Source organism: Scophthalmus maximus, chromosome 20 (assembly GCF_022379125.1).
Source record: "Scophthalmus maximus strain ysfricsl-2021 chromosome 20, ASM2237912v1, whole genome shotgun sequence".
Lineage (NCBI taxonomy): Eukaryota > Metazoa > Chordata > Actinopteri > Pleuronectiformes > Scophthalmidae > Scophthalmus > Scophthalmus maximus.
The window spans coordinates 885,715-913,650 of record NC_061534.1 but is presented as its reverse complement, the minus strand read 5'-3'; the positions used below and the strand labels follow the sequence as shown (position 1 = coordinate 913,650).

Genomic DNA, 27,936 nt, shown 5'->3' with positions numbered 1-27,936 from the left:
GGAGAAGTATTGTCCACAGCAACAATCCCCACAATGCAATGCCTTGCCTCATGACTCCGCAGCTGACGGTGACCTTGTGCTGGTTCTCTTGGCTGCAGCTCAGAGCTCGACAGATATGAAATATCACATTTCAGATTCCAATATCTTGCCTTTTCTTTTTTCTTTTTATTGGCAACGATTCTTTAGACTTCGTCATTCATTTTGTTGAAAAGTCCTTATGACAGAGAAATATAACAACCCAACACCTCAACTACGCCTCGTCACCATAACTACTTATTGTTGCAAGATATATCGTCCCAGAAATTATTGCGATAAATAATATTATCGTCCTTTAAAGACCATCTTTTTTATATGAGCTTGGTCGTTGGTGTGAGTCCTACACAATGTGTGTCGCTGCTGAGAGAAATGTCATATTTTCTGACATTTTATAAACCAAACCAGTGATTTATTAATCATACGACGAGAACAGATGGGAAGACAGAAGCAGCAGGACTTTGCTGGAATGTTGTTGATGTTCATTCTTATTGAGGTCAATTAAAAATGAATGAGTTCATACTCATGTATCATACCATAAGTTGATAACGTAGTTATCGTGACAGGCCTATCTTGTGACAGGCGTCCTTTGATTCTGAAACATCGGTTCAACGTTATCAACGAAAATCAAGAAAAGAATCAGAATTTTTTTTTACTTACGGCTTTAAGACGTCTGTGTGGAGTCCAGCTGATGGATGATAGAGACAAGTCAGACAGGTGTGTGTGTGTGTGTGTGTGTGTGTGTGTGTGTGTGTGTGTGTGTGTGTGTGTGTGTGTGTGTGTGTGTGTGTGTGTGTGTGTGTGTGTGTGTGTGTGTGTGTGTGTGTGTGTGTGTGTGTGTGTGTGTGTGTGTGTGTGTGTGTGTGTGTGTGTGTGTGTGTGTGTGTCTCTGATGTTCCTGGGTCTGACCGCGAGTGTGTGAAACACATATTCAAGTTAAAACAAGCTTCTAAGATGATTTAATGATCATTTTTAGAACAGCAGCCCCCCTGTGGTGCCTCCTGGGACAGCCCCACACTAGTGCGTGCGTGTGTCTGTGTCAGAGCTCCTGTATAACAGTAACATTCCAGCCAAAGATAAACTAGAGGAGGAGGTTTCAGTCGGCTGATTTCAGCCCACCGAGCCACAAAAGGACAGAACCCGTCTGTGAGCTGGAGCCGAGCCGCCCAATGAGACGAGTGTTTGGCTTCGAGTTGCTGCTCGTTTCCTTTTACAGCAAAACTCAGGCACTGAGCAGGGGAGAGGGAAAAAACGAGAAAAAAAAACTGTTATGGTTTTGTCTCGGAGCCTCGAGGGGGAGTTCTGATTCTGATTCCCTTTCCAGGAGCTGCTGCTGCTCACAGCTGATCAGTTTTCAGTTTGAAAATCAGTGTCATTAAAAACACACTGATAGATTTTCATCCAGAAATATACATTTTTTGTCATAATTTCAACCTAAACTTTAAAGTAAAAGTAATAATTACAAAGAGCTGAATGTATTGAGATGATTTCTGGTTCGTTAAACAGACAGAATGTCCGTGCTCATAGAAACGCTCTGTCTCAGGACATTTAGGGCAAAGGACCAACTTTACAACCACACGCAACATTCTGAGAGTCGGGACAGAAGTTTCCCCGACAGATGTCACAACTACAATAACAACAGGGCGTCGTCACGGAGATGATATCAGCTGGACGGTTCTCTCCTGTGGTCCACCAGCTGTTCTCCAGCTGTGGTGAATCGCAGCCATCACTGACACATCCAGTGATGACATCACAGCCGACGCAGTATGACCTCACTGCAGCTGAGAGCTTGTTCTGTGATGTCGTCTGTAAATAGACAAGGAGCCCCGCCCCCACAATTTAAACTCTGTGATCGGGACCAAGTCCCGATTCTGACCAATGAGACGTGACTACAGACACAACCAGTCGAAACAATGACCTGATAAGTTTATACTAAATTTCTGTGCGTGTGTGTGTTGTGTGTTTCCTCAGGCTGCAGGAAACGCTGTGAAGCGAGCGTCTGACAATCTGGTGAAAGCGGCGCAGAAAGCGGCGTTCGACGCTCAGGACGATCAGGCGGTGGTGGTGAAGAACAAGATGGTGGGAGGCATCGCTCAGGTGAGTCGTCACAAGATCCCAAAACACGGCGGCAACACGGTTACAAAGCACCAACACGGTCCGGTGGTAGTGTACAGCTAGAAGATGAAAGAATGTACGAATGCATAAAAGAAAAATGCAATTAGATGTGTTGGTTTTGCCTGAAATTGCAATTTCCCCAAACCCAGTACGGAGAAGCTAACGTGAGCTCACACACACTAACACCGCAGCAGCCGCGTCCGTCCCAGAATCGTAAACGTAATATCCACAGTGCATCGCGAGCGAATTTCTTCGTATTTAGCAGAAACGTTTGCTTGGACTGATACGAATTTTTTTGGTGGTCAAGGTCAAAGGTCAGTGTACTCACAGACTGCGTTGTGTTTCAGATCATCGCCGCACAGGAGGAGATGCTGCGGAAGGAGCGGGAGCTGGACGAGGCCCGGAAGAAGCTCGCCACGATCCGACAGCAGCAGTACAAGTTCCTGCCCTCCGAGCTGCGGGAGGACGGCCAGGATCAGTGAGGAAGTGTGTGTGTGTGTGTGTGAGCGAGAGAGTGTGTGTGTGTGTATGTGTGTGTGAGCAAGAGAGTGTGTGTGTATGTGTGTGTGAGCAAGAGAGTGTGTGTGTATGTGTGTGTGAGCAAGAGAGTGTGTGTGTGTGTGTGTGTGTGTGTGTGTGTGTGTGTGTGTGTGTGTGTGTGTGTGTGTGTGTGTGTGTGTGTGTGTGTGTGTGTGTGTGTGTGTGTGTGTGTGTGTGTGTGTGTGTGTGTGTGTGTGTGTGTGTGTGTGTGTGAGAGCAAGAGAGTGTGTGTGTGTGTGTGTGTGAGAGTGTGAGAGTGTGTGTGTGTCACTTCCAACACGCATCAGTGATCCATGGAGCGCTCAGGACCTCCCCCTCCCCCCCGGCGACACGTGGACACACGAGGCTCCAGGTTCCTCGGCGATGATGCATCCGGATGTTTTTTAGTTTTTTTAACCGTTTCTGTATTTAATTTTCAAAACGGCAAATACGTAAAACGATGCCAATGATTATGACATTTGAATAATACTGAAAAATTATTTGTGCCTTAGATCCTTGTTAAGGTGATTTATATATGATCTTATAATTTTCTTTTTCTTCTTCTCTTCTGCATTGTGCATGTGTCTTCGTCTTGTTGCGTCTCCGTAAAATGACAAAGTTAAAAATCTGCCTTCGCTGTTGGATCTTCCAGAGACGAAGGCGTCAGCTTCTATGCAACGAATTCTATGCAGACGATGTTGTTGTTTGTGTATTTGTCCGTCAGGTCCGTGGTCACCATGACAACCACGACACTCAGGCGACGTCAGGCGAGATATGAGCGTTGCCTTTTTTTAAAGTTTAGATTTCGGGAAAAAAATCTACTTTTGCGATGGAACAAATCAGTGGAAAAACCATATTTTTTTAAAAAGGTTGAGTCATGAAATGTGTTAAAAAGATATTTCCAGTCATATCTGAATATTTTTGTGTGATCAAAGCAGCTGCAGTATTGAGGCCTGGATTAGACTAGATTAGGATTAGAGGACTCTTGTTTGTGTAAAGATTATGAAGCCATATATTTAACTTCCAGACTGTCGACATCACTTTGACTGTATTTCGGGTGTTACGTGTTTTATGATGTCTTCCGACGCGCTGCTTCCTACTTTCTCCAGATTCATTTTTGACACAAAGTTGAGTTTATTCTTTCTCCCAGTATATCCATGCGTATTAAAAGTGCCTTCAGTTTATCTGATACCAACCACGTATCCTCTCCAGTGCACTTGGCTTCACACTGTCGTTCATTTCAATAAGAAAACTTTAACATTTAAATCCTTCACTTTCCACGTGCATCTTTTTTTTTCTTCTTCTGTAGTTCACTTTCTTTTCCCCACGTAGCCGCGGTGTCAACGTGGAGCTGGTGAGCTGCAGTTGCACCTCATGGCCACCGTAACAGAGATTTATATTCAATAAAGCAAAGTTTTTTCAAGTGAAACCGCTGATATTGTTTTTTTAATTATTTTTCTCTTCTTGTTTAACGTGAAGCTTTTTGCTCGACAATACTACTATAATAGATATAATAGATATGATCAAAGATTCAACTTAATTGTTATTGAACAGCAGTAAAAGTACTGAGATGACGAAATGCAGTTAGTTTCGAACCAGAAGTGCAAAAGAAGCAGTAAAGTATGTACATGTATGAAGCATAGTATGAATACACTGTAGTAGTTAAATACAGTATGGTCATAAAGAGTATGCATTAGGGACAGATATATGTTCAAGTGCTTTGAGTTCGATTAAAAGTGCTATAAAAATATCATGTATTATTATTATTAGATATTTACATTATAGACTGTGGTGATAATATTGTAGGTATTGAAGTATGTACAGTAATATAAAAATAAGTACATTTATAGGTGGAAACATAACGCAGCCTGCACGTGTTCTTTAAATATATTGGACAAAAGTTCATGTTGAGCCATATTTCATATGCAAAATGTTCATAACCAATTATGCTGCCTGTGTTTGTTTTTGAGCTTTTATTACTAAAATATCCTAAGGATGACTGAAGTTCAGTCGCCCTGATTTGTCAACATTAGTAGTTTATCTTTAATCTTCAAACTTCCAGTTCACAGTCTTCAGTCTATTGTCGATGTGAAACAGACGTTTCTCTTCTTGTGTCTCACACACATGATCAGTCTGAGAGAATCACAGAGATGATGAACTCACTGAAACTTGCTTCTTCCCAAACACTCGTGCGCGCGCGTCACGCGCACGCGCCGGACGAGTCGCTGCCTAAATATGGAAAACGTCCCGCGCGGGTCCAGCGGAGGGGAGAGAAGAAGAAGAGGAGAGGGTCAGTCCATCCTCCAGCTCACACGAGCCCGGACCCTCAACCGCCGCCGTCTCTCTGTCCGCAGAACCCGAACCCGAGCCCGATTCCCCCGCAGCCGAGAAGCCCCGCAGCCCAGGAACCATGGAGGCCATCAAGAAGAAGATGCAGATGCTGAAGCTGGACAAGGAGAACGCGATCGACCGGGCGGAGCAGGCCGAGGGCGACAAGAAGGGAGCGGAGGACAAGTGCAAACAGGTAGGTGAGGATGGAGCTTCACCTCCATCAGCTCCATCTCCTCCATCAGCTCCATCTCCTCCTCACCTGGACTCTGAGGGGGGGGGGGGGGGGGGGGGGGGGCAACCTGTAGGTAGTGGGTGATTTATTTCTCAAAGAACTTTGAACAAGACAAAAAGAATAACGACATAAAAAGTCAAGTCAAGACGAGTAAGAGCATGAAGAAGGAAGAGAAGGGGCATTGTCCAATAAGTCTGGATGTGGAGTTTGTCTAGTGAGGAGTCATGGCACCAGCAGACGGTCCTAACGCTGGGGGGGGGGGGGGGGGGGGGGGGGGGGTCGACAACTGCACAACCAGACATCAGCTTGGAGCTGGACTGTGTGATTCTTGAAAGACTAAGGACACATTTCAAAAAGCGTCAGGAGCTGCAGCGACCAGATGCTTGTTCTGCTCAAAGGGGCGTCGTCCCTCAAGGTCCCATGTCGGCCCAAAGGCCCCAGTTCCTCCTGACAGCGCTCGCTCCATCAAAGATCTCTCCACTGACGAGACGACATGAAATGCTGAACTGAAAGAAACTTTCTGCCGCTGAATGAAAACGAAACCGAAGTAAATTGCATCTGATCTGTTAGATCTCATATACTATATATATACATATTGGGGTCGTCATGGAAACCTTTAACTCTGAAACACAGGTTAGACGTGCAGTGACGTTCCATCAGCTCAGTGAATCACATGATTATATCATCCTTTCATCACCTCTCGTCCACGTCTGCTCCCTGTCCGACTTGGGACCAAACGCAGCCGCCATCATTGTCGTATCTTTAATGTCTTCTACGTCATTTACAGTTACGATCCTCTCACCTCTCTACTGTCTTTATATCTATTCTTTTTCATCTGCTGTGAATTTTAAAGTGCTTCGTGTCGCTCCTGCCTTGTTGAGATACATGTGACTAACTGAATGTTATGTTAACAAGCGGTGGTCCAGTGGTGAACTGAGTCAGAGTCTGAACAGCTCATCTCTCGTGGTCATGGACCTCATACACCCGGATTAAGACGATCGTCTGAATAAGACACTCACATGAAAACACCAGCTTCTGATTTATCATTAACCTGATTAAGGTCAAACTGGGAATAAGAACTAATTGGATGAAGATGTAGCTTAATGTCGACATCTTAATCGCATTATGACCTTGATTATAACTTTTCGCAGCATTTTGCGACATGGACACGAACGACCGGCTGCTTGACGTCACAACCTGACTATGGGCCAGGACACTTCATCCTGTCTTGGTACAGTACGATGTGATGATGGCCATCGAGTCATGGACCTCGGCTCAGTACTGTACGTTATGTCCAGAGCGGTGGACACGCTGACACACCAACTTACGAACATCACCATCCAGCTGCAAACTGAGAAATGATGGTTGGAGCTGCAGAACACACGGATCCTCCTTCACACTCTTCTGCTCCACAGTGTGACGGACGAGATCAGATAGCAAATCTATGAATAGATAGCAGCTATTCAACTATGCGACTGTCCACATGGCATGTGCTCCCAGAGGATCTGATACAATGTCTGCACAATCACTGGATACTGGCCCGTCTATTTCTGGCCCCCTATAAAGACCCCCACCTTCTTTGAATTGTTGCTCCGCTCCGAGAGACAGTCGAGGCTGTGGGTTTAGTTGTTGCCACAATGTCGACTGTCGGATCAGAACTGTCCCGGGTTATTTGTGACCGAGACGCCTTACATGGCCGCGGGCCGGGACCGCTGTCAGATGGGGGGATGCAGTCGGGACATTTGTCCCGGGGACTGTGGTCGGGTTCCATTGTCTTTTTATAGGACGCGAAGCTGTCGGTGCAAATGACAACTCGCTGAAACAATCTTTGGAAATGAGTCATTGGAAAACAGACGAGGCCTCGAGTCCAGAATCTAAAAAACGGCTCCTGTCGTCAGAAATCTTCTTTCCTCTACTTTTATTTTAACAGTGTTTGATTTAACTCTGTGGGGTTTTATGCATTAGTTTGCTTCTTATGATGTCAGTTGATGTCTTCAGACAACAAACGTTTTTAATTTAGTCGAAGATGATGACGGACTGACGGAGTGTGAACAGTTGACGACGCGTCTCCACCAGACACACACACGTCGTACACACACACGTCGTACACACACACACGTCGTACACACACACGTCGTACACACACACGTCGTACACACACACGTCGTACACACACACGTCGTACACACACACGTCGTACACACACACACGTCGTACACACACACGTCGTACACACACACGTCGTACACACACACGTCGTACACACACACACGTCGTACACACACACGTCGTACACACACACACGTCGTACACACACACGTCGTACACACACACGTCGTACACACACATCCAGACGTTCTAGTCTTCAACCAAACCTCTGAAGTCGCGCGTGGCGATTCGGACCATGATGTCGTTCTCAGTCTCCTGTACGCAGCTGATAGTTGAATTTAAGAGGTTCTCACATAAATTGTTGTTGCTGTCGACGTACGGAAGCAGCTGTTATCTCAGGGGCCCCCCTCTCAACATGGGGGGCCAGGCCACTAACCAGGGAGAGGAGATCCAGATGACGGCTTCACTTCTCAAAGGTTTTGTGGTTATTTAGAATTAAAATGTTAAAAAAATAATGTAGTGAACCCTCAGATTCAATAACTGGTCGAACCTCCTTTGACTTTGCTACGACATACGAGTTGCATTGTGGGTAATATGAGCACCACTGATTTCGGACTGACAGCGCTCCGGAGGAGGAGTCAGGAGTGAATAGAGATGGTGGTGAAAGAAGGACGTGAACAAGAACAAGAGTTTTGACCTTTTTTTAGTTCTGAACTTCCAACATCCGACGACCAGACCTTTGATTCAAAATGTATTTGTATCATATTCGTAGGAGGGATGGGTCAGTGGCGATATGATTGGTTCCAGAATGCTGCCTTATAGGCCATAATGTTCCAGTTATTCTACATTATTTCACCAATGGTTGTTTGTGTCAATGGAAATCTGTAGAACCTTCTGACATGAAGTGTTTCTGTTTGTGTGTTTGTGCCGCAGCTGGAGGAGGAGCTGCTCGGTCTGCAGAAGAAGCTGAAGGGCATCGAGGACGAGCTCGACAAGTACTCCGAGTCGCTGAAGGATGCCCAGGAGAAGCTGGAGCAGGCGGAGAAGAAGGCCACGGACGTGAGTGAAGGAAGCCGCTTGAACTGAGTCGAACCTCACACTCTGCACACGTCACGTAATGGAAACCGGTTTCATGTCGACCTTCAGATCGGTAGAATGTAAAGCTGCTAAATCTCCAGAGCGTCATCTTGCAAACTGCTGCTAAGCAGCTTCACCGCAGACCGCGGCAGCAGCAGCATCAAGTGCTGCAGCGGATCCTACCAACAAATCATGAAGCTTGTCAGCAGCTCCGCGTGAACACCGTCCATTCTAACAAGCACAGGGCGAGGGGAAGGCGAGGGGGAGGAGAGGGGGAGGAGAGGGGGAGGAGAGGGGGAGGAGAGGGGGAGGGTGAGGAGAGGGGGGAGGAGAGGGTGAGGAGAGGGGGAGGAGAGGGGGAGGAGAGGGGGAGGAGAGGGTGAGGAGAGGGGGAGGAGAGGGGGAGGAGAGGGTGAGGAGAGGGTGAGGAGAGGGGGAGGAGAGGGTGAGGAGAGGGGGAGGAGAGGGTGAGGAGAGGGGGAGGAGAGGGGGAGGAGAGGGTGAGGAGAGGGGGAGGAGAGGGGGAGGCGAGGGGGAGGCGAGGGGGAGGAGAGGGTGAGGCGATGGGGAGGAGAGGGTGAGGAGAGGGGGAGGAGAGGGTGAGGAGAGGGTGAGGAGAGGGTGAGGAGAGGGGGAGGAGAGGGTGAGGAGAGGGGGAGGAGAGGGTGAGGAGAGGGGGAGGAGAGGGTGAGGAGAGGGTGAGGAGAGGGGGAGGCGAGGGTGAGGAGAGGGTGAGGAGAGGGTGAGGAGAGGGGGAGGAGAGGGTGAGGAGAGGGGGAGGAGAGGGTGAGGAGAGGGGGAGGAGAGGGGGAGGAGAGGGGGAGGAGAGGGGGAGGGTGAGGAGAGGGGGGAGGAGAGGGTGAGGAGAGGGGGAGGAGAGGGGGAGGAGAGGGGGAGGAGAGGGTGAGGAGAGGGTGAGGAGAGGGGGAGGCGAGGGGGAGGAGAGGGTGAGGAGAGGGTGAGGAGAGGGGGAGGAGAGGGGGAGGCGAGGGGGAGGAGAGGGTGAGGCGATGGGGAGGAGAGGGGGAGGAGAGGGGGAGGAGAGGGGGAGGAGAGGGGGAGGCGAGGGGGAGGCGAGGGGGAGGAGAGGGTGAGGCGATGGGGAGGAGAGGGGGAGGAGAGGGGGAGGAGAGGGGGAGGCTTCCGGAGCTCAGGCTGCGGACATGAACTGCTCCTTGTGCGTTTCTATAGAAGCAGAATCAGACTTTATTGAGCCACGTGTGGATGTTGGGTTTCGTTACAGTTGCCTCAACCAAGAATAGAAATATATACAAACCTAAAATTATAATTTTGTGCAAACCGTATGGTTTTTTTGGGGCAGATGCCGATATCGATATGAGGGAGGACAAGATTAGCGATACATCGGCCGATATATAAATATATTTTAATCTGTCAATGATGTTCTAAGATGTCGATATCAAACCTTCATGACAAAGAAGTTTAACCATAAATTAGTGGGGCTTGTTGCCGTGGCTACACATCTGTATATTCACTGTTACACGGTTCATAACCACTATTCCTATCGTCAGAGTTTATTTTCCCTCTAAGTTTATACTGTGACGACCAGCGAACAACAATAACGGATAGTTCTGACGTTCATGCCGTTTCTGTGAGTCAGTGAGTCATGAAGCGTTTATGACCAGTTATAGAGCAGAGAACCAGAGGAGGAGGAGGAGAGTCACAGTGACGTGACCAAAGATGGAAAAGAATCTGGATTTGTTTATGATTCCACGACTCACAGCCGCGGTGAATTACAATCAGCAGAGTGTAGACATTCATCTCTCTTTTAAATAGTTGTGTTATTTATCTGGAGGTAAAAGCACAGAAAAATATGACATATGGGGGTTTTTTTAAATATAAATGGATGTTTTAAAGGTTCCATCACACTGACAGGATGATAAAATAAAATAAAATAAAATAAATTAAATTAAATGAATGAAAATAAAATAAAATAAAATAACCAAATTTGCCACATATGGAAAAAAAAGGAAAGAGCTGAAGTTTGGAGGCAAATGAAATGTGAATAAATGGTATTTATGATATAAATGTACAGTCAGAGTTTTAAAAACTGGTTTTAACCAACACACAATATCAAAATGCAGCAATACCAGATTCATCTCAGGGTTCAGTGTGTTCTATGTTCATATTTAATTTATAAGTTTATTTATATATGGTGCAATATATTGAGACAAATACATTATTATTATTCTTATTATTATTCTTATTATTATTAATAATAATAATAACAGTAGTAATAATAATAATAATAATAATAATAATAATAATTTAGATATTTTGAAGTCTGACTTCTAAATAAGAGTACCGATAATCGCTTTATTTTGAAATTGTAACCGGAAACAATAAGCGGTACCGGTCACTTCTAACCTCTGACGCCGTTGCCACGGCAACACGAGTGTGTGTTTGTGTGTGACACCCGGGGGAGAAGCGGAGGGTCGGTATCATCACCACCATCATCATCTTCATCATCTTCATCATCATCCTCATCATCCTCATCATGGCGGCGTTCACCTCCATCGACGCGGTGCGGAGGAAGATCCAGACGCTGCAGCAGGCGACGTACGAGGCGGAGGACCGGGCCGAGCTGCTGGAGGCGGAGGGGGACCGGGAGAGGCAGGCCAGAGAGCGGGTAACTCCCGGGAGGAGCCGCCGACCGACCGACCGACCGGAGAACACCGGAGAAGACGAGGAACAACCAAAGAAAAACTTTATTTTAACATTTAAATTAGAGTTCATGTTGAAGTTTCACCGGAAGTAGCTTTCATAAACCACCAACCACAGACTGACATGAGGTCTGACGTCAGAGGTTGAGCAGCGTCATAGAACCAGAACCTCGTCATAGAACCAGAACCTCATCGTGAATCAGAACCTCGTCGTGAATCAGAACCTCGTCGTGAACCAGAACCTCGTCGTGAACCAGAACCTCATCGTGAATCAGAACCTCGTCGTGAACCAGAACCTCGTCGTGAACCAGAACCTCATCGTGAATCAGAACCTCGTCGTGAATCAGAACCTCGTCGGGAACCAGAACCTCGTCGGGAACCAGAACCTCATCGTGAATCAGAACCTCGTCGTGAACCAGAACCTCGTCGTGAACCAGAACCTCGTCGTGAACCAGAACCTCATCGTGAATCAGAACCTCATCGTGAATCAGAACCTCGTCGTGAATCAGAACCTCATCGTGAATCAGAACCTCGTCGTGAACCAGAACCTCGTCGTGAACCAGAACCTCATCGTGAATCAGAACCTCGTCGTGAACCAGAACCTCGTCGTGAACCAGAACCTCGTCGGGAACCAGAACCTCGTCGTGAACCTCAAGAGCGAAACACATGAGGGAGAAAAAATCCTAGTTCCATAATAATTTTTAAAACGTTCATTAGTATGTTGCTGAGGAAGCTACAGCACCCCCTACTGGCTTTGTTCTGCAACTGCAAGGCAAAAACAAAAAGTCATGTTTTAGAGGAGCCGGATAGCAGATCATTTTTTAAGATTTAAGTTAAATTTTTCAGTAATGTTTCTTTCTTCCAAATGTGGTTACTTCTGGTTTAAAAAAACAAAACAAAATGGCAACAACGAGGCTTCAAAATGGCCGCTCACACACCGATATGTGACGTCACAGCGCGGTGCCTCTTGGGTTTAAAAGGGCGTAACACAAAACTAACAAAATAATCTGTAGACTGCAAGAAATTAAGAAATTTATGGATATTAAATTCATATTTACATTCCAGGTGTGAGGAGTCTCTATGCTTACCTTTCCTTCTCGGAGCACGGAGGCTTTTCAGTGTGAATTCATCCACGATTTACGGTTCTGGACACTTTGCTTCGTGTCCCTGCAGGCGGAGGCCGAGGTGGCGTCGCTGAACAGACGCATCCAGCTGGTGGAGGAGGAGCTGGACCGAGCTCAGGAGCGATTGGCCACCGCCCTGCAGAAGCTGGAGGAGGCGGAGAAAGCAGCAGACGAGAGCGAGAGGTGAAGAAGAAGAGCTTCTTCCGTCATCCACCTGGAATCTCATTTTAGAGGAAAATCCAGTCATCTAGTTCTTTTGAGCTCCAAAAACAAATGATCCCACACTTCCCATAATGCAACTGTCCCCAGACGCTGTTTTAAACCCTCATGACATCACTGTGAAATCGACCAAAGTCGAAGAAGAAATTATACATTATACATATTAAATATCTCCCTGTCGTAGGGATTTGTAACAATCTCCAGTTTGTAGGTACAGTAGATGTTACGGTGACTGCCCTCTGACCTCTGACCTCTGCTCCCCTGGTCCTTCAGAGGGATGAAGGTCATCGAGAACCGAGCGACCAAAGACGAGGAGAAGATGGAGATCCAGGAGATGCAGCTGAAGGAGGCCAAGCACATCGCAGAGGAGGCCGACCGCAAATATGAGGAGGTGACATAGTTTCACAATTACAGAATTACACAAGAGATGTTTTCACATTCACACACACACACACTGAGTGTGAGTGGTTTGTCCGCAGGTCGCTCGCAAGCTGGTGATCCTGGAGGGCGACCTGGAGCGTTCGGAGGAGCGAGCCGAGGTGGCTGAGGCGTAAGTCAACACCTGCTCACGCACGTCGGCACGAGACCAGAGCAGCGGTGCATTATTCATGTGGTCATACAGTCATGTGACCAGGACCACTCCATTAATCCACCACGAGTGTTTGTAGAAGTAGTGAGTCATATTAATGATTATTGTTGATTAATCTGCTGATTCTTTACTGAAATTATCAAAAAATCCCTGGAACCATTTTTTCTTCATATGACTTAAAGGGGCAGTGAGCGGTTTTAAACCACTACACCCTTTGGAAAATTCCGCAAATATTTCCTCACTATCTGTCGGTTCTGAGTGTATGGCATCACCCCACCAACATCACTCCCCAACACTTGTGTAATTCTTGTACTTTTCTGGCGCCATCCGAGCGACCGGCGATTCCATTTCCTGTTTCCGGCAGCGTCTGAAAATTCAACATGAACACGACGTATTCTGGACCGTTCAGTTCTGGACCGGTCCACCTCATGGAACTATATTTAACTAATATATGAACACATAGTTATGGACAATATATTCAACTTCTGTGAATAATTTCTTCCAAATTACACACTGTAGCTTTAAGACGTGCTAGCGACAGACGGTACGACGTGGTTAGTGCTTCAGCTCGACCAGAGCAGTGACCTCATCAACAACAAACAACCTTTCTCCAAAATCGCGTACTGCCCCTTTAAAATGATTAATCAATGAAGTCAATATATTAGCAACCTAATCACTGTTGTATTATGTAGCGTCACTTAGTTGTGTGTGTGTGTTTTTATGAAATGCATCGCCTGATTACATCACCACCGCCTGCATGGGCCTTGTGTTGTCGTTGTTGCCCCGCCCCCTCACCCCCGGACTAACCCTGCAGACGAGCGCGGGAGCTGGAGGAGGAGCTCAGACTAATGGACCAGAACATGAAGTCCATGATGTGCGGAGACGAAGAGGTACTGACCGTCTCCAGACGTTCACCTGCTGCTCCTCTGACCTGCGACCTCTGACCTCTGACCTCTGCTCTCTGCTTCCTGTCTAACCTTCACTCGATGTGTCGAAGGACGAGTCAGGCGATGTTGTGTTGTTTCTCTTGTCAACAAATGGAACTGTAGCAGTGGATCATCCATCACGTCAGTTTGACGTCAGTTTAGTTTTTAATCGCTGACGCGCTGTTGGATCGACTCTTCATGAGATTTGTTGACAATAAGAAAAACAGAATAACGACAGACTTCATTTGTGATTTATCTTTAATCTTAATCTCCACTCTGGCATTTTGTTCAAACTCATGTTCTCCGTCTCAGTCGGATGTGAATGATATTCCTCTTCTGTCTCTGACGGAGACTCAGAGACGTGATGTTCAAATATCCAAGTGGTTCTTCAGACTCTTCTGCTCTTCTACTTTTTCAAATCGCTGCTTCTTCTTTTTTTCCCTCTTCCTCCTTCTGCCTTTTCCTCCTCCTCTTCCTCACATCGCTCAGTAAATCAGGCGACCTCGAGGAAGAGTTGAAAAATGTCACCAACAACCTGAAGTCTCTGGAGGCCCAGGCTGAGAAGGTAAAGTGGGAGGAGCCGAGGGCGGCGTTCGTCGGGACCTCGGGACCGGCCCGTCACAACTCTGTCATCTGTATTTAATGTTTAAATTATCAATATTTGACTGAAGGTGAAATGCTGCCACCTGCTGTATGAGCGCAGACACAGTCCTGTAGATGGATGGATACAGTAGATACAGTAGATACAGTAGATACAGTAGATGTATTGATGGACGGACTGTTCTCATCCCAAACTGGGAAAAATTCCTACAACCGGAATAAAACGTAGAACAGAAATCAGAGATCAAAGATATTTTTGTCATCACAGTTGCACTAGAAGTTAAAACCTGTTGTTTGGTTTCCAGTATTCTCAAAAGGAAGACAAGTACGAAGAAGAAATCAAAGTTCTCACCGACAAACTGAAAGAGGTGAGTGTTGTTTTTCTGTTCCTCTGTATCCGCTCACACGCGTCGCGCGGCTCCGTTGACTCGTCGTCGGTTTGTGTTTTCCAGGCGGAGACTCGCGCGGAGTTCGCTGAGAGATCTGTGGCCAAGCTGGAGAAGACCATCGACGACCTGGAAGGTACGACATCGCTCACCTGTCGCCTGCCGCTCGCTCGTCTGCCTCCTCACACCTGTAACATGAGGATGCGATGATGTCACAGTAACAAGCAGCTTCACTGATCCAACTACCTGCTCAGAGAGTTGTGTCTATAACTAATACTCACAGAAACTTTTCATACTTTCATTTTACTGATACTTCAGCGTTATTACGACTGTTAAGTATCAGATCTGAGCGACTCGTCGTAGTAGAGTTGTTCTTGAGAACTGCTGTGATTTTATTGATTTAAACTTGGAAAACGCCTCCGCTGTTCACAGGGAGTGTGTGGACCTCCAGCACGGCTTGGTTCTGTTGTGTGTGTGTGTGTGTGTGTGTGTGTGTGTGTGTGTGTGTGTGTGTGTGTGTGTGTGTGTGTGTGTGTGTGTGTGTGTGTGTGTGTGTGTGTGTGTGTGTGTGTGTGTGTGTGTGTGTGTGTGTGTGTGTCTGTGTGTGTGTGTGTGTGTCTGTGTGTCTTGGCCTGGTCCTGATCCCGTCGTCTCTAACGTGTTGAGCTGATAGTGTGTCTGATCACGTGATCGTGTCCGACGTCAACTCCCCCGGAGCGTCGTGTTGATCTGCAGTGACCACGTTCACACTGGTCCAACTTCATGCTCTCTGTTTTTCTGAATCCTGTTTCTTCGTCTCACTCTGTTGCCATCTGCTCCGTCCTTTGTCTTTCTGTGTGTGTGTGTGTGTGTGTGTGTGTGTGTGTGTGTGTGTGTGTGTGTGTGTGTGTGTGTGTGTGTGTGTGTGTGTGTGTGTGTGTGTGTGTGTGTGTGTGTGTGTGTGTGTGTGTGTGTCCTCCTGCAGATGAAGTGTATGCTCAGAAGCTGAAGGGCAAGGCTCTGAGCGAGGAGCTGGACCTGGCCCTCAACGACATGACCACACTGTAGACGCTTCCTTCCTTCCTCCCTGCTCTTCCTCTTCCTTCCTTCCTGTCTGGACTCTTGTTTCTCGTTCCGTGTTCTGCTGTCTGAAGCTTCCCGCCCTTCGTGCCCGCGTCACGCGGCGCCGCTCAGTCTTCGGAGGTTCCGGGTCGCTGCCGTCGTGTGTCTGTTGGTTTTACTGAGTTATTGAAATATTCATGTTCCCCCCTCCCCTCTGTAATAAACGGATTAAAGCTCTCTGGACTTTTCTGTCTCCTTCCTGTCGTCTTCTTTTCTTCCTCTTCCGTTTACTTCCTTTTCTCTTTAAATGTATATATATCTGCGTTTTACTGCATCATAATGTGGTGAGGATCCAAAAATCTATATTGGTCAGGCTCTGGTATCGACATTGTTTTGATATTTGTATATATATATACACGTATATACATATATATACATATAAACATACATACTTATATTACTGGAACATGCATGTTTGTTTGTTTTCTAAGTAGCAGGGATGAGTCGGATGTTTGGAATGACACGGAAATAAAAAATAGAAACTTTACTTGTATATGAATATTAAATACCATAGTGACCTAAATCTCCATATACTGATCTGCCTGCAGTTCAGACAACTGTGCGGATGAAAGTCGAGAAATGATGTAGAAATGTCTTGTGGTATAAAACCATGGAGAATACTGTTGTGTATTATTTGGTACTGGTTCAGACTCTCTGTGTCTCTGTCCAGTCACTTGTCATATTCTGTCATTCCTCCTGCTCAGACGTCTATAATCTGTAGTGATGTAGTTTCAGGTGAAGCTCGTCACCTCAGTGAGTATGAAGAGCACCACATTTATATATTTTTTAAATTTCATAACTCTACGCTGAAAAACAAACATCTGGGAGGCCGACACAGACCTGTTCTCCTTAGTTTCTGTCTCATATAGACGTTCTATTGTCAGATGTTCAAACTAAATGTGTTTCAAATAACGAGGTGAGTTTATTAATGTCCAGACTCTCTGTAGATTCTGTATCTTCAGTTGCAGACAGTAAAAACATGCATATTTGTAAGTTTCACCTGCGACTGTTGTTTTTCTTCTTCTCCAGAGAAAGTGGCCCAGGCCAAAGAGGAGAACCTGGACATGCACCAGGTTCTGGACCAGACGCTTCTGGAGCTCAACAATCTATAGAAGTGTCTCCGCAGCGTCGCCTGAAGGATACAAGAGCCAGGCGGAAAATGAATATAATTAAAGAAAACAAAGCGTAACTCACCTACAGAATTCATATTAACATTTCGTTAAAGAGGGTAAATGTGTGAATTGGTTCAAAGAAAATAGAAAGTGAACACAAAGTGATTTTATTTCTGCTCTGTACAAATAATTCCATAGATTTTTTGGCATGAAGTTGATAAAGACGATTCATTTTCCCCCCAAACCAAATTCATGTTGTGTGTGTTTCATTTTAGTTTCTGTCCGTTTGGGTTTGTGTCTCTAAATGAATCCAGAGGAGAAGAGATGTTAGTTTCCTGATGATGTAAACCATGAATTGGAATGACAGTCTGAGACGTGAGATGTTTTTGTACAGTAGAGTCTCACCTCGGTGCTCACGATGAGGGAGGCGCCGACGTCGCTCTTTCACTTCCTCCCTCCACATTGAGACTCTGACTGCTGATGAATGTTGCTTCTCATTTTTAATTTGTTTTTATGTTTTTGTAACTTGTTGCCATGACACTCTTGAAAAGAGATTTGTTTTTTAATCTCAAGGAGTTTGTTCTTACTCCTGGTTAAATAAAGGTTATTGTAAAAATAATAAAAGACCTTCACTGTAAAACAGAAAAAGAAAGAAAACTCAACTCAATGTTTTACAGTATTTATTTCTTTGAGTTAGACAGACTAAAATGATTGTGTCATCAAAAAAAATTGTTTTACTTTTCGTCATTAGCGGTCAAACTAACATCTATTTCCTGTTTCCTTGGAAATCTTCTTCAGTTTAGGTTCTGTTGTGTAACATTCCTCTACTGCAGGTTACACAACATGGGAGCAGAAGAGTCCGAACTACCAGCCCGACTCCCCCACAGTTCACCCCCATCATGGAAAAAGAAGGAAGGATTTCCAAGTGAATATGTCTCTGATCGCTTATATTACAATCAAATCAAATAATTATCAGCCAACAGTAAAGAACTATAGCGTCGCTCAGTTGAGCTCGAACCTCCACCGAGGCCCAACAGACTCCCTGAGAAAGAATGGGGGTTGTAAAACATTAGATATTACATTTACACATACCTAATTATAAAACAAATATCTACAGAATGCATCTGTGCTGGACTGTGTTTCTGAAGTGACTCTTACTGCCACAAGGGGGAGACAAAAGTTCTTTCTTATATTATATTAATTATAATGAGATATTATTATAAAATTATGTTAGTATCAGTTTGTCATGTAATTCATTTAAATGTGTTCTTGTGTTTAAAAAGGAAAAGGTGAAGCAGCCTGTATCTGTTCGAGGGGCGGAGACTTACTGGAACAACCAGCGTCACTGACGCGCTGAACCGGGACTAAACCTTCCGATTGGTCCGAAGCGTTTGACCGACAGACGCTCTGACCCAATCAGGAAGCGGTACTTCTTCCGCGGTGCGGTCGGAGCAGATCTCTACACGGACGTCCGGTGCTGCGCGGAACAGGAGCCGGCGGTGTCCGGTCCATCCGCACCGTGTGCAGATCGGCGCCCCGCGGTCATGTTGCGACACGAAGTGTTGCCTTTGACGGGAAGTGGGAGGAGCCGCCGCGGAACAGACACGGAGGAGACGCTGGAATCAACCGAACACGTTCCGACGATTGTTTTAATACTTTTATAAAGAAAGAGATGTTTCTATTTTAGAAGATCTTACATTAAAGGACCACGTGTGACGTCAGCCAGGTGAGTTATTACCTCGTACTTTTGACGGCGTGAAACAACATGGCGGACGCGTTGTTAGGTGAACTGCGCTGAATATTTTGATACGCAACACCTGAGAGCACCTAGCTAAAAACATTAGCTAAAAACATTAGCTAAAAACATTAGCTTGAATTCGTCAACTTCTCACGTTATGTACGATAGTTCGCGTTGAGCTCACAATCCCGCCTGGATTCTCACGTAGCGTCGCAGACTCATCATCATCATCATCATCATCACTGCGCTCACGTCACGAAGAAGAAGATGAGGACGAGGAGTTGTACATATTTATATGAAGTAACCGGATGTTTGTCGTCTCCGTGTCGCTCAGCTCGTCCTCTCATGGAGTCCGGCGGCGGAGCAGCGATGCTGCTGCTGGTCCCTCTCCTCGTCTGTGCGCTGCCTGCTGGAGGTCAGTTCATCTCTGTTGTACATGTTTAATCAGTCGACATCAAACTTCATGGAGCCTGAGAGTGATGATCTGTGTCGTTGACCCCTCTTCCACAGCCGCCATTTTGAGTTTGAACTGTGTGAACAGATGATGTTAATGAAGGTTCTGTCATATTATTCTGGTGTTTCATTCACAGGCACTTTGACCATTAACAGCGTCACGACGATGTGCAGTTGATCTTTCCCACTGTCATTTAAAGCAATACTATGTTTATAACTATATAAAAATAATCTGCTATGCCTAATATTTAGTTTAACATTATTAACCCCCCCCAAATGTTTTTAGAAACTCTCTCCCTCATTGAGGAATTCTGATTCCGGAATATTCATGATATGCAAATGACTTAGGCCCCGCCCACCACAGCTGCTCGTGCTAGGTTGACTGGCGGAAGAATGTTGCCCAACAAGATGGCTACCGGCAACATCGGAGAGATTCGGACATAAAACTTTCACCAACTGCTAATGCTAACGCTAATTGTCTGCTGACACACCCGCCATCCTCTCATGATGCTAACTGCTAACGCTAATTGTCTGGGGACACACCTGCCATCCTCTCATGATGCTAACTGCTAACGCTAATTGTCTGCAGACACACCTGCCGTCATCTCGTGGATGCTAACTGCTAATGCTAACACTAACTGTCTGCTGACACACCTGACGTCCTCTCGTGATTCGCTGCCTCTGCTGCTCTGGAAGTTGCCTCACATTTGCATATTCGACAGCAGCTGGTTTTCTGTTTTTGTGATGAACCAAATCTAGCTTGAACAGGGTTTGTTTGAATTTCAAATTGCAGAGAAGTGAAACACAGAAATCTCCTCCAGGAGAGGAATGTGAAAACACCAGATACAATCACTATAGTCAATGTCAGACATTTAAAAGGACAGAGACAGAAGAACAGCACTTTTTTGATTGGAGGGGGACTTTAAGGGAACTGTTGGAGGTTCGCTGTGTGTGTGCGTGTGCGTGTGCACGCGTGCGTGCGCGTGTATTTGCTTGTTATCTGCAGTTTGTCGACTGCCTTGGCCTCCGTACAGCTCTACTGGTCATAACAAATAAAACACTGTGGCTGACAGTTATCACGTGGCTTGTTGTGGCTTTACGTCCAGCTGTCACCATATAGTTCTTGAGTCTCATCAGCAGATGTTCATGCTGGTGTTAGTGGGACCTGCTGAGACTTGTGTGATCCTGCTGGTCACAGTGAAATGTTCAGGAAACCAGTTGGAACGTTGTTCTCGTGTCCGTCACTCCTCCAGGAAATAAAAACTACCTGCTGACGGCCCCGGATATTCAGGCGGTAGAGATCGGCACTGACTTCACGGCGTCGTGCATGATCATCGACACTGACGAGATCACGGCCGATGACCTCTACTGGAACGTGTCTCAGACGACCGTGCCCAGAGAACGATACACCAAGGTCAACCAAACGACGCTCAACGTCACCATCCACATCACTGGGGAAAAGCTTGAGTGGCTCTTTTGCCTCTGCAAGAAGGTGTCGTCCAACGTCATCCTGAACGAAGGCAGATTCTGTCACGGGATCATGCTGCAGAAAGGATGTCAGTTTTTATTTTATTCTTTTTTGACATTTGTTGATTTTACCTCTGTGTGATACCAGTAGTTGAGATACAGGATGTGGGATTAGGGATAAAAACTACTATAGAAAATAATGTAATCTAATCTGAATACTTTTGGATTTTACTTCAAAATCAAACATTGAAAATATTTCACCTTATCCCCCCAAAAAATTGAGTTCCACAAATTAGTCTTTAGAACAGTTTGAACATCAAAAACATTGTTGACACAAATTAAATGCATTGAGCGTATTCAGCATTTACAAAACATACAAAACAAATCATTATCTATAAATCATTGAAAAATAAAACATTAAAACTGAGAGAAGTAGTGTACACAGTAATATACGGTTCAGTAATGTACAGTAATATAAAAAATGTAATTGTGATTTTAAAATTGCCATATTTTAAAGACATTTTTAGAATGTAATTTAATCCTAAAGACTATGACAATGTAACTATAATCTAATAAAACTTTTTTCAAATGTAATCTGGTCTGATTATAGTTACTTATACCTTGTAATCTGAATTTATAAAGCTCCTGAGAAACATTTGACTTCACTGAGATGTGTTTACAATATTCTAACCAGTCACATCTGTGAGGAACAGGACATTTAAAAAAAACCAACGTGTGTGCTATTCGTCCCGATTTCAGATCGTCCCATGAGGCCAGAGAATGTGTCGTGTGAGGCGCTTCAGGCGGGACAGCAGATCTCTCCAACCATCACATGCAGCTGGGCGGCGGCGGGACGACAAACCAAGGAGGTCCCCACAAAGTACACGCTGATGTTGAAAGTCGTGTCGTGAGTTCACATTGTCACGTTGATGAAGCTAGAAGAGTTGTTTAAATTTAAATTGTATTTAAAACGTTTTTTAATTTTTTTTTTCTTGTCCACAGCTCTGAAACCTTCAACGTGTCGACGGAGGGAACCAGTGCATCCTTAACTCTGAACATTTTCCCTAACTTCATGGAGCTGGAGATCTGGGTGGTGGCGCACAACAAACTGGGAACGATCGAGTCGGAGCGTCTGAGGAGAGAAGCCGGATTCTTTGGTAAGAGACTGAGAAGGAAGGTTTTCAAATGTTCTGGTCTTAACACGTGTTCTGATGACGATGAAGATGACGCCTCCTCTTGTCATCGTTGTCTGTTCCAGTGAAAACAGATCCTCCTGCGAACGTCATCTTCATCTCGGAGACCAGTTTTCCCACCACCCTCCTCTTGAACTGGAGTCGTCCTATTAAAATACAACAAATTGGATTGATTTATGAAATCAGATTCTGCTCAAACTATTCTCATGAGTGGACATATGTAAGTACTGTGTCACCGTTTGCATTTTTTTTTTTTACCACACCAGGAAAAAGACAGTGAGCTGGAGAAGTGTCTGCACGTCATCCATGTTTTTATGAATGAAAGTTTTGATGCTGCTTTGGTAGACATTTTTTTTTTCGTGCTGAATGTGTCGAATGTGTTCGATGTCCTTCAGGTTCCTCTCAGTGACATGAACAAGGACATCCAGTCCTTCAGACTCCAGTACCTTCAGCCGGACACGGTTTATGTTTGTCAGGTCCGCTGCAAAAACGACAAGGAAGGTTACGGCTACTGGAGCGAGTGGAGCAGCAACGCCACAGAGAGAACGCCAGAGGACCGTGAGTTTTCTCCTTTTTTTTTAATGGCTGCGACAAAGACAACTGAAGGATTTCACGTCAATATGTTGTGTTTTTACATATTGTCTTTGTCTTTGTCCCAGGACCAAAGAGTAAACCAGATTTATGGAAAATCACTTCTGACGGCGACAACGCCATCGAGCGACGCGTGCAGTTTATCTGCAAGGTAAGTTCACACGCGACAAATTATTATTAGTTACCATATAGAAGAGGATCAACATCTTAGATATACGTCTTAAGTACAGAGTGGTCCTCCTGTTTCATGTCTGGATCCTTCTAACGTCTCAGTACAAACTGAAAAAACTCCCACAGCCTCTTCCCAACATTTAATCCCATAAATTCATCAAATATATCACCTTCTTCATCATTTCCCCTCGAGAAATATCTCCCAAAACATTTCTAATAAACACATGATTAAAAATAAATAGACTAAATTAATTTTTATCATCAAGAAACTGATTGTAAGCAAAATAATATTAAATCAGTCAATCAGTCTTCATTTATATAGAACTTTTCATACAAGAGAGGTGTAACACAAAGTGCTTCTCTCACACACACACGACGCATGGCATAAGGCACTAAAAATAATATCACTCGGTAACAAACAGGAACCAGAGAAAAGCTGTCTCGCCTTTTTGAAATGAGGAAACATCAGAGGCAGAAATTTAAAAGACTAAAATTCAACATAACAGATAAAAGGAGAAGTGAATGGAATAGAAAGATACAAATATAAAAGAGATCTCTCCGGTATTAAAAAGTCATCATCCCACTTCCTTCTGCAATTCAGTCACTTGTGTTTATGTTCCACTTCCTGACTCTGTCTTCTCAGGATCCGGTGTTTTCCAACGGGAGGATAACACGATTCGAAATGAAGGTCGTGGACCAGAAGGACAGAGGGAAGAACGGCAGTTGGGTGTGGCAGAGTATCCCCGTCAACAGGTCGGAGGCGCACGGCGGCGCAGTCATCTTGAGGGAGATCCGCCTGGCCGACAAGAAGTCCGTCAAAGTGTTCGTCACTGCCACAAATTCCGTTGGGAAATCTGATCCGGCGGCGTTGTTCATCCCCGAAAAAGCGCATGGTGGGTTTCCTTGGGCTGAAAACACGTTAGAGCAGGGTTCCCCAATTAGTTTTCCCTTTGGACCAAATTATGGCAAGCATGGCAAGCCAAGGGCCAAAATGTTCGGGGTTTAACACGCACCTACATACCTTTATATATTTGACTCAAACCAAAATCATTTTTTATTTACTGCGCCGACCCCGAAAGAGATGCGTAGCGACTCAGCGGTTGTGGCCTAGTGATTTGGGCTCCTTTAATGTTACCGGTCAGACAAACAAACGTGAGTTAGGTATCTGTGAGCTAACTAGCCAGCTGGGATTAACTTTCGCTAACATAAGCACACAGGACTAAACAAAGACTGACGTGTTTTAACATCACAACTCGTCTAAATACGAGTGTGTGTGTTTGTGTGTTGCAGAGCTGGGCCCCGTTGAGGACCTGAAGGTTTGGCCCCGTGGGGGCCGCCTGTGGCTGGACTGGAAGCCCCCCGGCGGCGCAGCAGCGACGGAGTATGTGGTGCAGTGGGTCGCTGCGGATCAGATGGACTGGCAGAGGGAAAACAGAAGCTCCAGACTCGTCGCTATTAAAGGTTTGACGCGAGCGCATAGTGTCGTTAAAAGGATATTTTCACATTTCATAGAAACCTTACTTTAATTCACCATTCATCTTGATGTCAAATCTCAGGCGACCTGAAGAAGTTCGTCTGCTACACAGTATCTGTGTACCCGATATATTCCGGATGGACCGGGAAGTCGGCAAGTGTCCAAGCCTTCCTGGAGCAAAGCGGTAAGACGACGTACTCACTGTAAATCATAAGCTATATAGTATTTTAAAGTGTAGCTGCTTCTGCTTGTGTTTCTTTTCTGTCTGTGACGATAATTTGTTTTTAATGAGTTGTGGTGCAACTTCACCACCAGATGCCACCAAATATGACACTGTAGCTTTGACTCCAGCAAAGACTCAGTTCTGTGATGAACACAGTGATGATGTTTTTTTTGTGTTGCGGTCGCAGCTCCGCTTGAAGGCCCGGCCGTCTGCCTGAGCGGGAAGCCGGGTCGTAACGAGGCAGAGCTGATGTGGACGCAGATTCCTCTGAGCCGCCGCCAGGGCTTCATCACCAACTACACCATCTCCTACACGAGCGGGAGCCAAGTCCACAGTATGTACCTGTCGTCACACGGCTCAACGAAGAGATAACTGCTGCTGCAGGTTTTATTTTTATTTAATTTTCATTTCTCTGTTCTGCTCGTATCGCAGCGGTGGTCGTGCCCCCGAACGTCAGCTCCTACACTCTGACGTCGCTGTTGGGGAACACCAAGTACGACGTCTGGATCAGCGCCGCGACCGTCGGAGGTTCTTCCAAAGGCTTTAATCACTCGTTCACCACGCTGAAGTACGGTGAGTGGAGCGTTCACACTCATGAATCATAAATCCTCTGGATGCGTTGACGCCTCTGACACGACCTGGTGTATTTCACTCAGACGTTGTTCTTCTTCTATCAACGTCCTCTTTTTTTCCCCCCCTCAGCACCGGGAGAGATTGAGTTCATCGTGGTGGGCGTGAGCCTCGGCTTCCTGTTTGTCTTCGTCATGACGATGCTGCTCTGCTTCTACAAGAAAGATGCGTAAGTTCCACATGAACATGAACTCACCGTGAACGTACTGTAACTTTTCAGCTCTGTCCACAGTGAAAAACTAAGCCCCACTGCTCACACAGTGTGAATTAAAAGAATTTTAAATATTAATAATTAATATTATTAGTGTTGATTTGAATCTTTGGATCCGTTTCCTGAGCTGATTAATGTGTTGTGTGTCTCTCACAGGATCAAGAGGAACTTCTGGCCTCAAATTCCAAACCCTGGAGAGAGCACCATCGGGACCTGGTCTCCTGAGTGTCCTCTGAAGGTAAGAACTCCTTCACTCGTTATATATCAAACATTCAATCAAATATTATTACATACAGAGTTTGTGTTCGGTCGTCATACGGCGGTTTTCAACAGCTTTCAAGTGGATTGAAATATAAATCTAAAAATCGTCTCTGCTCCACAGACGGAGACGCCGAAGGAGAACTGTCTGTCGGGCATCAGCGTGCTGGACGTGGACGTGTGCGACGGTAAGAGCGTGTTTGAGGAGGACAAGGCCGGCCTCCCTCTGAAGAAGGACAAGTATCTGTCGGAAGAGCACAGCAGCGGCATCGGCGGCTCCTCCTGCATGTCGTCGCCTCGCCAGAGCGTGTCCGACAGTGACGAGGGCGGCGACATGGCGGACACCACGGCCAGCACCGTACAGTACTCGTCGGTGGTGGCCTCTAACGGCTACAAGGGCCAGACACCGAGCTCCCAGCCGCAGCAGCAGGCCGTCTTCTCCCGGTCCGAGTCCACGCAGCCGCTGCTGGACTGCGAGGAGAACCCGGACGTGTCGGTGCCGGAGGGCAGCAGACAGTCCCAGCGTTTCCTGCGACATCCTCGTTCCTCGTCGCACGCGAACCGCGACCCGGCCGACATCGACCGGCTGCTGGAGACGGAGCGGCGGGAGGCGCTGGAGCATCTGGACTTCTGCCCCCTGGAGGAGGACGCCGAGCAGACGCCGCCCACGGACGAACAGTCGGCGCCGAGGCCGGCCTCCAGCTACATGCCTCAGCTGGGCGGCTACAGGCCACAGTGAGAACACGCACACGCGTGTGACGACAGCGTCTGGTGCCTTCGTTCAGTTTGAAGAAGACTATCCCCCGTTTGCCTTTTGCACATGAGCGGGTGTCGAGGGTCCACAGGACGCTCTGGGAGAGAAACTCTGTAAATACGACGCAAAGAAGAGATTGTAGCAGTAGCGTGTTAGCTTAGCATTCACAAGGAACAATTAACGAGCCATATACTCGGCACCCATTTCATAAAGGTCTTAAGAGTCGCCCCCCTGTGGAGGGTTTTTACCTCTGCAGCCATGTTACAGTTTGTAAGCTGACGTATATCCACTGCACATGAATGTAATGAAACACTGACACCTACAGCCAATCAGACGCCACTGCATGTTCATGTAAAAGAAACTTTACTTTTAAATCCCCCCCCCAAAAAAAACATCGGAGTCTATCAGTTTGTCTTTGAACCAGTGTCGTTGGGTTTGTGGGAGAAATGTGAAAATATCTGGTTCTTTTAAGTCCGAAGCTCGTTTCATAAGCGGTGGCCATCTTGGTTGTTTAACAGAACTTTGTGAAACTGTTGAGCTCAGGATAAAGTTTGAGGGTCAACACCCATCGGTGTTGTTGAGTGACGTCATTCTTGTCGGTCTACAGGAAACATTACTCACTTTTTATCACAACTCCACTCCGGTCCGTCCATCCGTCCGTAACCAGTTCATGTCCAGAACAAAACTTAATACAAAATGTTCGTCAGGTAGTGAAGTGGAGCGATTCAGCATCAGAGGATCTGCACGATGCAGCGGAAGAACTACCCAGAATGCACCTGATTTGAACTGAGGCAGAGGTCATTAATTTCATATAGGCTGCAGACGGAGGTTTAACATTTTTTGTTTATTTTGGTTTTTAAAAAGAAGTGTAAATCATTGTCGTTATAAAATATGAAATAAATCTTTTAACTGACTGTCGACGTCAGCTGCTTCATTCTGCATCAGACTTTTATTATTATGGTCTGACATTTTGTTTTCATCAAAGCTCTTAGACATGAATCTAATATTTTAGTCTGGGAGCTTCCACAGGTAATACTTTTCTTCTGTGTCCTCAGTGATTCACAGTTTCTGAAGAATAAATCCATTTTATTTTGTAGATGCGAGAAAATCATGTTCGGTGGAATTTCATGGATTTCCCAGAAAGGTCAGTGAGTTTGTTTTACGATTAATTAAAAACTTATTAAATGGCTTTTTCTCCCTTCAACATCCTGCACATATGGGTCATAATTTAATTCATACATTAGTTACTGGAGCCTTGTGTTTCTGTGATTGTTACTTCATGAATCCATACATACAATAATTGATGGATCGTAATGATAAAATCTGACATATTTAGTGGAAAGATTGTGTTTTACTATAAATCATCTTGACACTGATGAAACCATCTGTTCTGATGAGGAACCTCATTTTTGAAAATCACAGATGAATCATAACCACGACAGACGGAAGAACTTTATGATCCTAAACTGGGAAATTCCTGATGTTACAGCAGCAGGTCACAACACACCTTGTGAAATATGAAAAATATAATAAATACAAATGTAAACATATTTTTACATTTGTATGTATTATGTTTTTCAATCGTTTTCTTGTAAGAACCGCAAAGCAAAGAATATAAA

General features: G+C 45.6%; 3 protein-coding genes across 9 annotated transcripts in view; all 3 read left to right on the top strand.

Moving 5' to 3' along the window:
* The window catches only part of tln1 (talin 1), a 36,584-nt gene extending 33,828 nt beyond the window's left edge, over positions 1-2,756 (top strand). For all 3 annotated transcript variants that reach the window (XM_047329382.1, XM_047329379.1, XM_047329381.1), the window contains 2 exons: positions 2,005-2,130; positions 2,496-2,756. In XM_047329382.1, coding sequence (XP_047185338.1) covers positions 2,005-2,130; positions 2,496-2,630 — 261 coding nt within the window. In that variant the 3' untranslated portion in view covers positions 2,631-2,756. The remainder of the gene's footprint in view (positions 1-2,004; positions 2,131-2,495) is intronic.
* A 2,168-nt stretch (positions 2,757-4,924) lies between these two features.
* Positions 4,925-16,219, top strand: tpm2 (tropomyosin 2 (beta)). 4 transcript variants are annotated; one of them, XM_035608414.2, is made up of 9 exons: positions 4,925-5,191; positions 8,273-8,398; positions 12,271-12,404; positions 12,714-12,831; positions 12,920-12,990; positions 14,445-14,520; positions 14,861-14,923; positions 15,008-15,077; positions 15,906-16,219. In XM_035608414.2, exons 1-9 carry the CDS (start codon positions 5,078-5,080, stop codon positions 15,986-15,988), a joined length of 855 nt encoding a protein of 284 aa, XP_035464307.1. In that variant the 5' UTR covers positions 4,925-5,077; the 3' UTR covers positions 15,989-16,219. The 4 variants fall into 4 exon arrangements, with proteins under 4 accessions (XP_035464307.1, XP_035464305.1, XP_035464311.1 ...); XM_035608412.2 differs by lacking the exon at positions 14,445-14,520 and adding an exon at positions 13,844-13,919 and having other exon boundaries at positions 4,926-5,191; XM_035608418.2 differs by lacking the exons at positions 4,925-5,191; positions 8,273-8,398 and adding an exon at positions 10,882-11,063.
* Positions 16,220-18,727: 2,508 nt separating this feature from the next.
* il6st (interleukin 6 cytokine family signal transduce) lies at positions 18,728-27,231 on the top strand. Of its 2 annotated transcripts, none has more exons than XM_035608407.2 (16): positions 18,728-18,880; positions 19,227-19,307; positions 20,599-20,901; positions 21,572-21,719; positions 21,815-21,969; positions 22,071-22,225; positions 22,401-22,563; positions 22,665-22,747; positions 23,411-23,660; positions 24,058-24,228; positions 24,324-24,425; positions 24,652-24,798; positions 24,897-25,037; positions 25,167-25,263; positions 25,462-25,543; positions 25,688-27,231. In XM_035608407.2, exons 2-16 carry the CDS (start codon positions 19,238-19,240, stop codon positions 26,300-26,302), a joined length of 2,682 nt encoding a protein of 893 aa, XP_035464300.2. In that variant the 5' UTR covers positions 18,728-18,880; positions 19,227-19,237; the 3' UTR covers positions 26,303-27,231. The 2 variants fall into 2 exon arrangements, with proteins under 2 accessions (XP_035464300.2, XP_035464299.2); XM_035608406.2 differs by having other exon boundaries at positions 18,739-18,880; positions 19,101-19,307.
* The last annotated feature ends 705 nt before the right edge of the window (positions 27,232-27,936 follow it).

Bases quoted from the DNA above. Each gene is read 5' to 3' on its own strand.
- tpm2 (XM_035608414.2), top strand. From the start codon at position 5,078: ATGGAGGCCATCAAGAAGAAGATGCAGATGCTGAAGCTGGACAAGGAG. The intron at 8,399-12,270 runs GTGAGTGAAGGA...GTGTCCCTGCAG, and splicing joins CGGAGAAGAAGGCCACGGAC to GCGGAGGCCGAGGTGGCGTC. The intron at 14,521-14,860 runs GTAAAGTGGGAG...TTTGGTTTCCAG, and splicing joins TGGAGGCCCAGGCTGAGAAG to TATTCTCAAAAGGAAGACAA.
- il6st (XM_035608406.2), top strand. From the start codon at position 19,160: ATGAGGACGAGGAGTTGTACATATTTATATGAAGTAACCGGATGTTTG. The intron at 23,661-24,057 runs GTGGGTTTCCTT...TGTGTGTTGCAG, and splicing joins CATCCCCGAAAAAGCGCATG to AGCTGGGCCCCGTTGAGGAC. The intron at 25,264-25,461 runs GTAAGTTCCACA...TGTCTCTCACAG, and splicing joins TGCTTCTACAAGAAAGATGC to GATCAAGAGGAACTTCTGGC.